A 16390-nucleotide genomic window follows, 5' to 3' on the forward strand; every position below is an offset into this window, starting at 1 on the left:
AGCATATTGTCTTTCTAGGTTGACAAATGTGGTTGAAGATGTTGATGATGATAGGGAGGATCAGGTTGTAGACATTACCCAAGAAGTAGTATCGGAGAAAGAATGTCAGGAAGCAATCATGACAGATGCTATTTTGAAGGATGTTAAAGATCGACTTGAGAGTGGATTCAAAGGTAATCAGATTAGGAAAGAGGTGATTCGGGATGCTGTGAGGTATATATTTGATTAACCTCTTATTAAAGATGTTATGGTTCTGAGGGGGGACAAATAGTTTCCTCCGGATGGAATGCAGGGGAATATTTTTGGGAGGAAAGACAAATGATGGTCATCAGGGTATTACTAAGCGAAAGCAGTTGATAAGACAGGATTACTGGTGGCATGTCATGGATTTACAGGTTGATGGGCTGATTACAGAGTGTCTAGTATGCAATGATGCAGCTAAAGGGTGTGTTGAAAGAGTGGAACGAATGACATTGATGTCTATTCCCTCAGTGCCATGGGAGCGTGTAGGTTTGTATATTGTTGGTCCAGTAAGGGGTCAGGAAGTATTGCATTGTACTAGTGGATATGTTGTCCCAAGGGGTGGAGACCTTGAGTCCAGAATATTTGGACCAGGGACATTATCACATTTTTGGATGAGATATTTAAGAGGGAAGGCTATCCATCTATCATAGTATCAGGCAATTGTGTTCAGTTGGTTTCTGAGGAAATGGAGGAGATTTTAAAAGGGAATGGCATTGAGCACATGACTGGTTCTGTATATCATCCAGAAACCAAAGGTATGGTTGAAAGGTTTAACAGGCTCATTAAGAACAGCATTAGATCCACCATTTCAGAAGGTGGTGATTGGAAGAAGGCTGTTGAAAACACAGTAGTGTCCCACAGGAGTCTTGCCCTTTCAGATGCTAAGAGGGAGAAAACCCAATTCTAGGATATAAATAATAATAATAATAATTTGGCATTTATATAGCGCTACGAACCCTCGGGTATCTGAGCGCTGCTTATTATTACCCACGGTGTGTGGTGCTCATTTATCGACCTCGGAAGGATGAAACGCTGAGTTTGGCGCTGCCGGGATTCGAACCTGCGTTCGCAGGCTCTGCACTGATGTCAAAGCGAGCGCTCTACTCGCTGTGCCACTTAACCGGCTGTCCACCATGGTTAGGCAGGGCATGCCAGAAGGACATTGGTCTGCAGGTGGTCAGGGAGAATAACAGAAAGAGGCAGATCTGCAATAAAGCTTGTTTTGATGTCAGCTACAAAGGAGTGTACAGTCGAGGTAGGGTGCTGGGTGCGCATTAAACGTCCCCAAAGTAGGACAGATGGGGAATTGGACTGCTCTGAGCCTCTAAAAGTTGTGAAGAAGTTACATGGAGCGGTAAAAGTATTGGATGGGCAAGTTTATAATGTCAGTGTGTTGGTGAAAAGTATGATGGTGGGTGCTCTGCAAAGGCGCAGACCATGAAAGAAAGGAGGTGTGCTAGTGAGGAGAATCATTTCAGAATTTTGGGGCAAGATAGTTCCATAACTCATTCCAAACGAGTCTGTGGTAGACCCTTATATTTAAGAGATTATGTTGAGTAGACGCAAACATGTTATTTTAAGTTCACAGCTATTTTATTAGTTTTATTGCTTTTTAAATATATACTGTCATGCATTATTTTGCAGTAGGTAATTGTAGGTTTTTGAAGCCATTGGGTCACTGTTTCATTGTTTTATTATCTCTGTTAACATATATGTAAATATCAAAGATTTACTTTCATCATGTTCATCTTGAAATGGGCTTGTATATAGTTCTTTTAGTTTTGTTTTGATTTTTAGTATAGAAGGGGAATGTGACATTGCATTGTAGAATGTAGAGTGTTTTAGTAAAGATCCGGAATTGTAGACAGTCAGACATGGACGTTTGAGCCATCGGAGTAGCCGTTGGGGCATTACATGATTTCTGGAAAAAATAATCTTTATTAGTTTACATGGATCATTCATGTAGCTTTATTTTCTCCACCTTGAATACAAATCTATAACTCCATCCGGAAGTGATCCTTATTTTCAATACAATGTATTTTATTATTTAAAGCGCAGGCCTAGCTCGACCGCAGCAGAGCACAGTACTGGTTGGGGGAATTAGCGTTTGGGTTTTTAACAGTAGTGCAGTATTGTGAGTTGAGGTCTGTGCGTCACTCTGTTTCAATTGTCATTCTTTACACCCAAGATAAAATCATGAAACTGGCACACTACCTAAAAAATAAAACAAAAAATAAGAAATTCCAGAACCAATAGGTGACTTGGTAGGGCACTTGCAGTTATGGTGTATTTAGGCAAGAAACTAAAAACCCTTCGTTTCTTCCATCAGAAACTGAACTGTCAGTGTCTCATGTACAGGGTTATCTTCAATTTTAGCATAACTTGCTCATATCCAAAGAGCTGTGATGTTAGTTGTTTCACTTGGGATTGTTAACTCAAGGTTGCACATTCACTGTAATATTAGCACCCAGCGTGTTTGATCATGACAATGCAGGGTTGATCTCTTAAAGCAAACCTGTGTTCCGTGCACCCCAACTGACTCCTTCCTTCTCGTACCGTGAGCGGCAACATTGCAGTCAGTAACCAGGACCTCTTTTCTGGTGCTCTAACCTAGATATTGCTGCCACCCCTGAATTGGTGTGCTTGTTTGCTGCCTGCCCCCTCCCATTATGGCCACCAGCAGCCACTTTCTCCTTGACTGCCATGTCTTCAAGTCCGCTGGCCTCCTTTGTCTGTTATTCATTGCATGTTTCGTGCCTCTGCTATACTCCAGCGGCATGTCCAGTGTTGGAAGTGAGTGGGAACAGCCCGGAGCGGTGTTGCAATACTTGTTTTACTGTTAACAGTTCCACTACTTTTTTCAACTATTTTCACCATTCTGGAACAGTTCTTTATGATGTTAAAGCACAGTTCTCTACTTTACCACCCGATAGCTGTTACAGCTGAACTAAAATCTTTTTCAACTCAATTGGCTGTCAACCAGCATAACTGCAACCCTTGAAAAATATATTGCACGTTGCTCCCTTCCTGCCTACTTTGTCCCCTGCCGTGGTCACAGTTCCACTACTTTTTTTGGTACACTTCTACCAATGGGCATGTCCTGTCCCCTAGCCGAATCCATCTTCTAAGAGTTGTCCCCCTCCCGTCCGCTCCTTGCCACAATGTTCTCCTTCCTCTGGACGCTTCTTCTACAGCACTGTGCCTGCCTAGGCCCATCACTGCTTCCTCTATTCGATGACTATTTCTCGGATCTGGGTTGTTTGACTGTGGCAGAATTGTTTGCTGCGGAATTGACCGTAGTCAATTTCACAGTGGATACCATTTTACCATGGCCAAACTCACCATATCTATGTCCTCCCAGCCCCCAATAGACCCCCCCACAGACCCCCCACTTACCTTTTCTCCTCCACTGCCTCTCCTGACCCTGCAGCATCAGTTTCATCCCTCTAATGCGGGTCACATCTGACGCCACAGTGTCCCCTTTTCTTTACTTTTTATTTTTTTTCAGTCCCTGCTTCCAATCTTTAGGAAACGAGGGACACCCCCGCAACCCCCCTAGGCCAAAAATACCGAACATGGGGAGCAGGGGACCCCAACGCAACCCCCGCTCCACATGTTCCGTATTTTTTCTACCCAACTTGGTCGAATGAAATCGATCGAATGGTACAGGTCGAATTCGGTTAAATGTACCATTCGATCAAATTGGGTAATACCTATTTCTCTACATTTCTTTCTCTGGTGATTTTCAGGCCCTGACTAGTCACTTCCCCTGGGCCTTATAGCATGAGCAGTGGGCTGTTTTTCCCCATTATGACCTGCCGAACACAACATTTAAATCTTATTTTATAACCTACTTTAAGCCGCTTTCCTCTCGCTTCCAAGCACTGTGATAACTGTTATTACCCAATTGAATGATGGTCAACTTATCGACCTCAGAACGATGAAGGGCTCAGTCAGTTGTGCCGGGACTGACGTAGTGCAGGCTCTCCAAATTTGTAGTTATCCCTTTTCACGCTATACAACTGGACATTTTGAAAGTGGTACAGGTAATCTGAGTCATCTGAATGCAACCCGTAACCACTAGTATAAGCCTTCAGAAGCATTCAAAATGAAGCTCTTTCAAAATAATGATAGTAATCTGAGGCATTACTGCTGAACCGGAGAGAGGTTATGAGAGAGTAATGGTGCTGGCAAATTAAATTGCTAATAGCATTGATGAATTTGGAACCATCTTGTAACATAATGTATCATCTGTCCCCCTTATTGTACTGTAGAGGGGCGCATAAGGAAGGTAAGTAACAGAATTATTGTCAAGTGAGGATTTGTGCCTGGGTGTTACCCTATTCCATATACAGAAATGCTTGATTAACACAGCTTCTGCTTTCTACCTGCAAATCGAGAATATGGCAATGTGTTCCTCTGTAAATGTAGTAATTGATAAGTATTTGTTACATAAGAATTTATTGGTGCTTTATTGTAATTCAAATGGTAGATTTCTGCAGTGATTTAGGTGTTATATTTTCACCAATGAAAGAACTTGACACAGGAAAAGAGTTTAACCTCTAGGAGGACCTGGGAGCAATGTATAGGACACAGGGAATTTAACCTATGGGAGGAACTGAAAACAATGCATAGGACAAAGGAAATTAATGTAACCTGGGAGAGAAGCTGAAGATAATACATAGGACAAAGGAAATTGGATTAACCTGTAGGAGGATATGAAAGTATGCGTAAGAGAAAGCAAAGCTGTTTGCAAAAAGTAGCTGGAGTTCAGCACAGGTTGTAATATGGTTTTATGTGGCTTTCACTGGTTGGAAAAGTGTAAAATATTTGTTGTTTACAGGTGCTTATGGCACAGACTGGGAAATCTCTGTAATCTTCTAAAAGAATAAATGTCTTTCTTTTGTAGCCCAGCAAATGATTCGCCAGTTGCTGAAGACTGAACCAACGGAACGCATGACCATCACAGAGTTCATGAACCACCGTTGGATAAATGTGTGTGTTCCGGATTTCTTGCCTCTTTCTTCTCCGCTCTGTTTCTATTTCCTTCCAGATCTCGACAAAAACCATGCTCTGTTGCTTCTTTCCTGTATAGTATCACTACAGGCCTTTGTGGTATTGAAATGCTGCCAGCAGCTACAGTGCTCAAGTTTGAAACCCTTCAACTGATATTCAGTCTTCTCTGCCCACTCCCTTTTTTGGTCCCGTGCTCTAATGCCACCTGGCAGGGATCGCTGTAGACAAAATACTCTACAAGCCAAAGTTACCTTTAATGGTCATGACCAGAACTGGTAGAGGTCCTAGCCAGATGCTAGTTTGCCCACGTAAAAGTTAGAATGTTCTTACCTGATCTAAAAACATGTCCCTGCATTTTTAGGGAACAGAGAAGACTGGATTATTCATCTCTTGAGACAAGGCCTTTATCCAAATATGTTTGTTCTTTAGCCTGTTGCTGGTGACACTGGCAAGAGAAAACAGTAGCTTCGGACCACAGCCCATTCACCGTATGGAGACGGTGAATGCATACGGTGAATGGGCTGTGGTCCGAAGCCACTGTATTGTTCACAATCTCCATTGAAGAGTTTATAGTAGCTTGTACCATTCCGGCTGCAGCAGCTGAAACCCTCATGTTTGTTTTACCTCTGCTTAAACAAAGCATTTATAATGAGAAATGGAAGAGCATGGTTTATAGATTAAGAATATGAGAACGTCAAGACAACTGTAGTTTGCTAGAGACACAAAAGTGGTCATTTTAAAAAGGGCATCCAACGTCAGGGTGGGTGTACTTATTACCACTATGATTAGGGAGAATGATGAACAGCAGTTGATCAAACCACCACAGATCAATAGCAATTGTCTTTCCCTTTCGACAGATGTGCACATGCATCTATATGCTGTCTGTATGCCACCATAATCTAAGGACTACCAAGTTTCTTCACTTGGATCCACATGGGACCCTACATGCCCTTTTTTTTTGTAGTTTCTCTACGGTCGTGTTATTGATCCACAAGTAAGCAACACCGAGCATGCGGGTGTTGATTAGGGTCAGGCATGGAGGGCCGTGGGAATGGACATATGCCTGCAAATGAGTTTGCACAATCATGGAATCCTTTGGCCAAATCTTGGACCTTCCTCTGATTGGTGCTTGTTGAATCATGCTCTTTTTAAAGGCTGTACCTCCCAATGTGCTGGTGTAGCCCCTGGCCCAATTTAGGCCCGGCAAGTGAGGGCTACAGGTTTGTCATCTGAGGGAAATTAAGAAAAGATGCAGACACTGGGGTGGGGTAAAAAATATTTTATTTAATGTCTGTGGGCCTCATTACGACCCAGGCGGATTTCGCGGTGCTAAATGCACCGCGAAGCATGGCGGAAAGCCGCCGATAGCGCCATGGGGGTTGGCGGATTTACCGCCCCATTCCGACCTCGGCGGAGCGGTAAATCCCCAATCCCCATTCTGCCCTTCCCCATTCCCATTTTTGCCCCATAGGGTATAATGGGAGTGGGGAAGGAGTTAATTACGCCACCGTAAAATACGGTGGCGTAATTAACAACGAGGTCCCGTAGCGCCATGGTTTTCTCCGGCTGGTAAAACCAGGCGGAGAAAACCTCCATGGCGCTACGGGAACTCGTAGTATGGCGGAGAGGTACGCCATGCACTACGCTGGCGTAATACCCTCTCCGCCAGGGTCCTAATGAGGCCCTGTGTGATTTAACTATATTTATGTTCGACTGAACCATTCATCCCGACCTGGGGCAGGATGGAATGAAGAAAAGAAAAAAGAACAATGGACAGAGCCTCTCCTGCCCAGGGATGGACAAGGCTGGGGATACAACTTTGAAAAATAAAGTGACAGTTGTAAAAGGAAGAACGGTGGTGGAGGGAGTATCGGTTGAAGAGAGAGCCGGAGGCAACACGTGACATTTCCATGGGGGATTGTGGCCTTGAGGAGCCCCTAGGGCCAACTCTTATTGGCTGGGCCGCGTATTCCAGGGGTGGCCCGGGGAAAAGAAACGTGGGCCCGGACTGCATGCCCAGTGCAGCCCAGGCACTCACAAGTTCCCTGGAGCGGCCAACCAGCTGGGTGCCAGACCGGGCAGGCTCAACACTAAAGACCTCTGGCCACACGTGTTGGGTGGTCTGGGCAGCAGATCAGGGCAGCATAGCATTTACCCCTGGCGGCCTGGCCCGGGGCCTGCCCACAACAAAACCCCTCTCAGGCTACGTATGCCACAGGTGGCCTGGGAGGAAGTAGTGCACAGTGACTAAAGTCCACCCCGCCCTCTGCCAGACATGCAGATTGGTGACGAATCGAAGTTCCGAGCCCCTGTGTCCTCATGGAGCCAGATCAATGAAGTATGTCTGTCCCCTTTGCATTGCACATGTGCGTAGGAGAAAGGGGATATGCCTAGCCCTCTGTAGTGTGCGCTGGAGTGCAGATTGTGGCAAAGTCCACTGGTCATGGGGACGCCGCCTGAAGAGATCAGCACTCTGCTGGCAAGAACAGTAAGGGCACGTGGGCCATGTGGCGGCCCCACATGTTGGACAGGGCCGCCATGGGAAATAAGGGAGCCGTGGGTCGCGCATGATGTGCTAACCCACGTGATGGAGGTGGCACCACTAGAAGAACAATGCCTGGGGTGGATCAGGCCCAATCACCAGTTTGGCGCAGACCCTGCTCACCCCACCAAGGACAACACCAGGCAGGTACTATAAGGGTGTGGCTGGCTGCAGGATTTGTGTTCAAACCACATATCCATGGCATGTATCTATTTATCATTAGTGATTAGTATTTCGTTTTTATAGTGCATATAAACAGTAGTTGGTGTTTTGTTATGTGTATATTTTATATTATAGGGTGGTAGTCACCGCCTTATAGTTAAGGTGAAACCTTTTTTGCATAATTCTAATGGTAATAACTTTTGACTTGCTGGAAAGATTTTGGATGACATTTTCCAAAAGCAAGATATATCAGGGCCTTCCTCCCACGCCCCCAACCCCTTCCCGGAAATTTCGGGAAAGATTTGTTTAAAGAAAAAGTTACGAAGGAAATATAAAAAAGTAGTTTTAAACTTTCCCATAGAGAATAAGTGCTATTTGTGAACAGCTATAGCTCAAAACATGCTTGATGGTGTTTAACCAAATAAGAAACAACTTGGGCACAAAGCGTTGATCTAATTTCCTTGACTGGTTTGGGGTAAAGCCGTCTAGTAGTTGTCAAATGTTTGACAGAGAAGTGGGTGCCTCCTGCTCCCAAAAGCTATTTGGAAGAGGGAAAAGGATGAAATCTCATCAGAGTAGAGGTGGGGTGGGAGAAAGAAGACTCCAGGTTTGTTTTGTTGCATTAAATCTCCATCTTAGCGTCTCTTTAACTAAGGTTTTTTCACAGAATTTCATAAGTCGTGTTGCTATGTATTTGTCATGTTACCCTGGGGTCAGGTAAGAAGTGGTGGCCTGCCAAAGTCTACCTAGAGGATGGAGCTGCGCAGTGGGTATATATTGTGGCTTCCCTGTACAGTGGGTGGTGCCAGAAGGGGAGCAGCGCTCTGTTCAGTCATTCCCACCCAAAGGATGTACCTTTGACCCCACTCAGGGAGGGTGGGCTGACTGGGCAGAACCCTCACAGGGAGATCACGCAATGGGAAAGGCTAGGAGCATAAGTAGGTTAGAGTTTTGAGGGTTGTGTATTTAGTGCATTTTGTTTTAAAAAAGGGGGTACTTGTTGGGATTCTTTCAACAATCTACCTCAGTGTCTGTGTTACTGAGTTGGAGGAAGGTAAGAACTTGGGGAGTAGTCCATCTCCTGTTTGATCAAACATCTTTTGTGGGTTTCTTAGCACCCCTTCCTGTCCAGCAGGTCTTTGGGTGATGGTGGTTCCAGTGGGGTCCATCCCTGGCCAGGAGAAAAGGAATGTGCCCTGCCCAGCTGTGCAGCCCTACCCTTTGCCCATTCCTTTCCCAATCCTTGCCTGTGTTGCAGCCTTCTTTGTCTGTGATTCCTTAGGTTGATCTTTTTTCTTTATTTTACAGCAATCTATGGCAGTGCCTCAGACACCCTTGCATACAGCCCGTGTCCTCCAGGAAGATAAAGAACACTGGGACGAAGTGAAGGTACAGTGCAAGGCAGCAGAACTCTTCACTCTCTTCCAATATCACTCCCCAATACGCCCTTGACCCATACGAGCCTCAGGTCTTCTTTAAAATTCATCACTCAAGCCAATTATGCAGCTCTACCGTAGACAGTAGCCCAACAACTGATCCAATGCGCGCACTTCCCTCTTATGATCTGAGTCCACCAACTTCACCAACCTTATGTTTCACTCTTTCCCACCCTCGTAAACTCTGCTCTGCCCTTCAAGCCATGCTGCCCCATCCCCTTTAATGCTCTATCTCATCTTTGCTGTCGGCCAACTACTTTTTCCTATATTTCTGATCCCAAATTACTAGTATTCAGGATACATTGCCTAGCCTGCTATCCCTGTCTCTCCCTTCTTATTTCTCTGCTACCCTATCCTTCCTGAGCTCATTCCCTTCCAATTCAGCTCCTATTCTCCTGAAAGTTATCTGTTTGCTCCTAAAGCCATAATGTCCATAGAGCCCCATATCAATTAGCACCTAACCCCCCCTCTTTAATTTATCCCTTGCTTCAGATACTTTCCCTACTTCCTTAAAAGCTGCCACTATTCTCCGGCATTGGATCTTTCATAGATTCACATACTGTGAATATTCCCCATTGTCGGGCTGGGAATCCTTGGTTACTTTTTGATTTCCCTTGCCCTAGGCAAGAAGAACCTACATTTTGTAGCCTAACACCCTTGTCCCAACCAATGGGATCTCGAGTAGCCCTAGACTAGGCCCTCCTCTTCCTACCGGGCACCTGACACCCCACAACACTGCATAAAGCTACCTCATCGACGACACCTCAAGTCCAGTTCATCCACGAAGTCCAGCTCATCCACGGCACAAACTACCTGGTCAACAACTTCTCACAAAACCACTTCGTCCACAAAGTCCAGCTCATTGATTGCACTACACAAAACTAGCTCATCTACATCACACCATAAATCTGACTCTCCAACAAAAAAAGGCATGGACAACACAGTCCCGTCACCCCGGCCTACAGCCTCGACCACAGGGAAACAAACTCCCCCAGGCTCGAAGAAGCCATGGAATGAGGTGCTGTCGCCGACATCGTCACCGACCCCTCCATCGAGGGCAGCTCCTTCGACGGAAAAATGGTAAACTTCGCAAGAGATACATCCTCCTCAACTAGCCCACACAAATCGGCCATGTCTCACCTATCCAATACTCAGACGTAATGCCAGAGGAGATATTGCAGTTCGAGGTGGATATGGAGGTCGAAGCACAGCACCAACAGTTGGGCTTGGAACAGTCATTGATTATTAAAGATGAGACTCCAGATAGATCATCAACACCAGGGCGTCATATTCAGGAAGGGGACCTAATGGGCGTACAGCCACAAGAGGAGGCTGGTCCTTCTGCGCATAGTGCTCCCACCCACCTACAAATACAACAAAGGGCAGAAAGGGCACTGTTATCCAATCCACAGGCACTACTATCCATGCAGGTGCTCTCATCCCTGCAGAGAGTCATCACTCAACTGGATGCAGCTCTGATGAGACCAGTGACGCTGGCCTTCCCACCACCTCTACCCGTGGTACCACACCAGACCCCAGTCAGACCCGTGTCTACTTCACGGGGCAGATCAACAAAGTCCACCAGGGGATGCTCGCAATTCAGGTTAATTCCCCCCACCCACCTGCATCCCCTACTCTTCGACCAATACACAGGGGCAGGAGTACATCACCAACACTAACATCTCCATCACGTAAGAGGCACGTACCGTTTCACTACCAACACGGTCAGTGCCAAAAGAAGGGGAACTAAATGATAGAGGCGGACGATCCTTGCAATACCACTTCCTCCTCAACCACTTCAAGAAGGGATGACTATTGGGACACGGATTCCCCCAGGAGTAGAAATGTGCGAAACCATCCCCCTGATGACGTTACAGGGTTCCATTCAACGGTCATGGGGGAATACAAGGAGTTCTGTCTCCTAGCCTCAGAGTGAGAAGGAGTGCTTTTTATTTGACCATATGGGCAAGAGACATAACACAGTGGTCTCAATCCCCATCCACAACCATGTCTGGCAAAAGGGACTTAAGACAATGAAGCGCCCATTCACAGTTTCAGCGGTGGAAGGCCATCTTTAAAAGAAATACAATTCGCTGTAAAATGCACCAAAGTGTCTAACTTCCCAGCCATCTCCATAGTCGGTGGTCTCGGGGTGGCAAGCCAGAAAATGAAGTCCAAAAAACAGAAATGCACAATACCTCCAGATAATGAAGCACGAAACCTGGGCGCATTTGCTAAAAATGTCTCAGCAATTGGAGCTACGACAGTTAAAGCGGGCAACTGCCTAGCCATCATAGCAAATATGATAGGGAAATGTGGCGTAAACTTTCGCCAATCTTGCAACACCTCCCAGAGGAGAGGCGTAAGGAGGCAAAGGCAATGCTAAACGAAGGAGAAATGTCATCCAACCTGGGGATCAGCATGGCAGTGGATCTGGTGGAAACAGGTCTCAAACAGGTGGCCAACAGAATGGTCCTACGACAAGCGTGGCTCTGATGTACAGATTTCCGGCCGGATGTTCACCAGAAAGTAGTGGGCATGCCCTTCAAGGGGGATGAGCTGTTCGGACCCAATATTGATTAAGCTCTAAAAACAATCAAAACAGTATCCGACATGGTCAGGTCATCCCTGCCCAACTACTGGCCTTTTCATCAGTTATGGGAAGCAGCTGGAAGAGTATCTACGTCCTCATCCAACAAGGGACATCAGTACTGTAAGGGATCCACCTATTACTCCCAAGAGTACAAGAGAGCCTACCAGGGTTACCAAAAATCAAAAGATTTTAGGCAAAATCAGTGCAGCAAGCAGCCTGCCGGATCCCAAAGGGGACGGCAGGGTAAGTCCCAATAGTGACAATCCATCGCACGGTGTCCTGGAAGGCAAGATCTCCAGATTTGCCCAAAAATGGAGAAAAGTAACAAAGGACGAATGTGTGCTGGATGTGGTATTATACAGGCACCTACTAGAATTCAAACATACCTCCAAACCACCATCTGCAGGCACACAAGACCGCGCTCCTGCTAGAAGTGCAGCTCATGCTGAAAAAAGGGCAATAGAAAGAGTCCCAAAGGGGAAAGGGAGTCCCTGGGCATCGTCGGACCAGGTGGTCTCACTTGCCATCTGCTTAAATTTAGTAATATAGGTCAGTATATCAAGATTTCCTTGTTTGAAATCAAGGAGGTGTTCTTGGGAGGCCACCCGGATTTCTTGTCGGCCGACCATGGTGCGAATGCTGTTACAAAAGGCCGTATGAGAGTGCAGGATGGGATTATTACTAGTAATCAAAGGGGTTCCCCAGGCTAAGGCTGGTCCTGTCATTTGTGAGACCATGTAACCCATACGGTCTCGATCGGTATGAAAAAATGCCCCCTTGAACGTAAACTGTACGGCACAAGAGTCTAGGAATTCTTTGACCTTATGGGGGTTCCCATCAAACTGGCCGCCTGGTAAAGGGCCAGGAGGAACCTCTGAACAATGAGGTACGCGAGAGGCTAAGGCCTGCTGGGCTACCTGCTGAGCTGCCTATTGTTGGTGCTGTCGGAGGGTATTATTCTCCTGTTTAAGTTGTTGCACCTCAGTAGTTAATGACTGTACCGCAGCTATTAGCTGCTGGATCTGCTGTTGTTGAGGATCCATTTTAGGGAGTTCTCTGGAACCGACTCTAATCACTTGGAGCTAGTCAGCAACTGCTGACTACTTTTTTGGGCGTTGCTAACTGTCATAGAATATACAATGTTAGATATAAATATCAATTGCTCCAGGTGAATAGAGAAGGAAAACAGAAAATCACCTACCTGGGCTGGATGAACGAAGAGGAATGTCCTGTAGCCCGGTGAGTGCCTGGAATGGATCTCGCTGACTCTCCCTGTAGAAATTAGGAATTCCCCTGAAAACCCCTCCGGAGTCCTGCTCAAAGGCTTGATCCCCGGGAGGTTCCCAGGGAAACCCTCACGGGGGAAAAAACCCTGCGGAGAGCTGCTAGAGAGCGTTGTCTCCCCGAGATGTTCCAGCGCGGGATGGAATTCCGCGTTCTGAGTTTGGGAGCTTCTTAGCAATTGAGACTAAGTTCTGGTGAAGAAGAAAAGGTTAGATTAAAATATGATTTCCTTGTCTATAAATTTGCCAGACCTCCTTTGTAACTTCTGTTCTATATCTTACCCCCAGTTAGTAGGAAGAGAGGCGCCCTGAGAAATCGATGTGAAGGAAGGGAGAGGTAACCTGGAGTTCCCAGAAGTACTGAATCGATGGGCTAAGGAAAACAGTAGAATTGAAAAGAACGGGTAGAGAGAGAAATAGCTAATGATCACTACACAAGAGTAGAAAAACCCACAAAATATAAAGCCTACCAGTTTGTAAACAAAGGAAGCCTCCCGGAGTCTGCTCACGGAGGTTTGGCAGTGGACCTGGGATGTTGAGGTAGGTAACCGCGCTAGAATGAAAACATGAAAAGGGAACAACCGATTACGGAACGCCCTAGACTGCCGATGGAAGAAGGATAAATAGAAAGCATACGGAATACCTTGTGGAGGGCGAGGATCTGTATTCCGAACTAAAGAGAGACTGGGCTGGGACCGCGCTCCAAAGGGGCGTGGTTTAACTAGTCCGAAGTCTGGTAATGTCTTTTCCCGTATTGTTGTCGTGGTCTGCTGATCAAGAATAGAAAGAAAAATAGCGAGGTGAGAGAGTGTCAGATGAAGTCAGGAATAAGGAAACAAGGAGAGGTAAACTGTAACAAACTAACTCACGTAGCGCTTGTATACTCCTAAGAGAGTAGCAACGCACTGGACTCTTGGAGGATCCTGTTGATAAGCTGCTTGGGAGGATGTGACATCAGTGAGCTGCAATGTGTTCTGGGAAAGAACATCCAGACTGTTGTGTGTGCTATAATCGCCAGATTCGGCGGCCATATTGAAGTACCTCCAAGGATAAGGATCTGCCGTACAGAGCATGACACCCGCAAACAGGACGGAAAATGGAGGCCCATCCTAGACCTAAGGAGGCTAAACAAATTCATAAAGGCCAAAGGTTCTCTATGATCACGTTACAACAGGTCATAGAAGCAATGCGGTACCACAACTTCCTTTCATCCCTGGTTCTCCAGGAGGCATATTTTCACATACCCATCCATCTGGGGCAAACCTCCTGTTTATGGTCGGAGAATCACACTACCAGTTCAAGGTTTTGCCGTTTGGCCTCAAGTGTGATCCACGCAACTTCACAAAGTGGCTTGCTCCAGTGGCAGCCAACCTGCGCAAGCAAGGACATCATGTCTATCCGTACTTTGATGACTGGCTGGTACGATCCCCATCCACACAGGGAGCACAGTCTTCTTTAGCGGCGACAGTGGGCATATTGCAAACATTAGGCTTTGCCATCAATTACATCAATTACAAGAAGTCCTGCGTACGGCCATCAAAGAATCTCATATTCCCAGGAGCAGAATTCTCCACCCAGGTCCCCAAGGTATGCCATTCTAGCGACAGAATAACCACTCTAGTGGCCCTGCTGAGGACGTTCACAGCAAACAGAGTAAAAACAGTGCAGCAATTCATGCAGCTGCTTGGGGCGATGGCCTTGTGCATACCTCTGGTCCCACACTGCCGGCTTCATATGAGACCACTACAAGAGTTCCTGGCAGCGAACTGGTCGCAAACAACCGGATCATGGGGGGACAAGGTGCATATCCTTCCCAAGCTGTACTCGCAGCTTCAGTGGTGGGCAAACAAAGCCAACGTCTGCAGGGATCCAGCAACCGGCAAAATGCTGGTTATGGACGCCTCCCTCCTGGGGTGGGGCCCTCACGTGGATCAACTCCATGACAAGGGGCTATGGATGCCCGGGAAGCATCCCTACACATAAATGTTGTCGAACTTGAAGCTGTCCGGTGGGCACTAAAATCATTCCTTCCAATACTGGAAAACCAAACGGTCAAAGTCCTGACCGACAACGCCAACACAATCTATAAACCTGTGAAAGCAGCGAGGAGCAAAATCCGCATCCAGACCACGTCCATCAGCCCCGGGAGCAGGCATCATGTTGCCTTGAGAAAACCCAGCAACACCTGTTAGGGGCTGTCTGGATTCAGTCCTGGCGCCTATGGCGCCAGGCTCATATGGGACATCAGTCCTTGCGCCATAGGCGCCAGGCTCATAGGTGCACACTTACCTGATGCAGACCATGCTGCAAGAAGATCCAAACCCATGTGAGGCCTGAAAGGGACTACTTTACCTTAGGGACTATTTTGTTACTCGGGTGTGGTCGGGGAGGAATCAGGGACTACCTGGGACTTCTTTGGAGGCTATTTAAACCACACCCGAAGAGCAGCACACGCTTTGCGTTAATCTGCATCCAGCAGCGTAACGTTCACCGTGCCAGCAGCAGCATCCAGCCTTCTGCCACGCCCGCCTCGAACCTGTAGCACCTAGAAAGAAGGAAAGAAGCAAAGGTTAGAACAAGAGTATTACCTGATTTCTTACCTGATTCCGGATTCATCGCATCTTCAAACCAGAGGAAAGACTTTGTTTTAAACGCGTCGCATCGCAGCAGCAGCGCCGCGCCATACTCACCGTTTCACGCAGCATTTCTTCGATCTGGCTCTGTCTCCATCTTTACATCGCCGAATCAACAAGGTGAGCAGAGAGAACAGACGGAGACAATCTCTTTAGCCACCATATGCTTACCTGATTTTACCGCTGGAGGTATTATTCATCAGCATGCCACATCTTCTTATGCCGCACCTGTAAGAAAAGGAGAAAGCAGCAAGTTTAACCCTTGGCATTATTTACCGGACAGTGTTGGGTAACACAGACTTTTACCGGAGCGCTTTCAGCTGTCAATCTTCTTATTGGGTCAAAGTTGCAAGATAAAAAGAGGAATTGGGCAGGAGTGAATTCCAGAATTTTGAACTCTTACGAACTTTATACTTACGGCTCTTCGCCAGGACCTTTTGGAGTCAGAATTCGTCAACAACTCTTCCAATATCTTCAGGCCAGTGAAGTAACTGGTCATCAACGCGCCCCTGCGTGCTTCGCAGGATGGAGGGCTCATCCTTCAAGAATATAAGGTGAGATTGCTGAGAGGGCACAGAGGTGATTAGTGGGGAAGACAGTGGGGGTGCTATCACTTGAATCCACAAGTGGCTAAATCCATCTCTCCACTTGTAGGAGAATATTTCTACGGGTCAAGCAGACAAGATTAGGAGGGCAGATCC

General features: G+C 46.6%; 1 protein-coding gene across 5 annotated transcripts in view; it reads left to right on the plus strand.

Annotated features, from left to right (window-relative positions):
• The window catches only part of MAPKAPK3 (MAPK activated protein kinase 3), a 514657-nt gene that overhangs the window by 456099 nt on the left and 42168 nt on the right, over positions 1-16390 (plus strand). For all 5 annotated transcript variants that reach the window (XM_069644064.1, XM_069644065.1, XM_069644066.1 and 2 more), the window contains 2 exons: positions 4934-5019; positions 9053-9133. In XM_069644064.1, the coding sequence (XP_069500165.1) occupies positions 4934-5019; positions 9053-9133 (167 nt within the window). The remainder of the gene's footprint in view (positions 1-4933; positions 5020-9052; positions 9134-16390) is intronic.

Source organism: Ambystoma mexicanum, chromosome 2p, assembly GCF_040938575.1.
Source record: "Ambystoma mexicanum isolate Mex_15411 chromosome 2p, UKY_AmexF1_1, whole genome shotgun sequence".
NCBI classification, from domain to species: Eukaryota; Metazoa; Chordata; class Amphibia; order Caudata; family Ambystomatidae; genus Ambystoma; species Ambystoma mexicanum.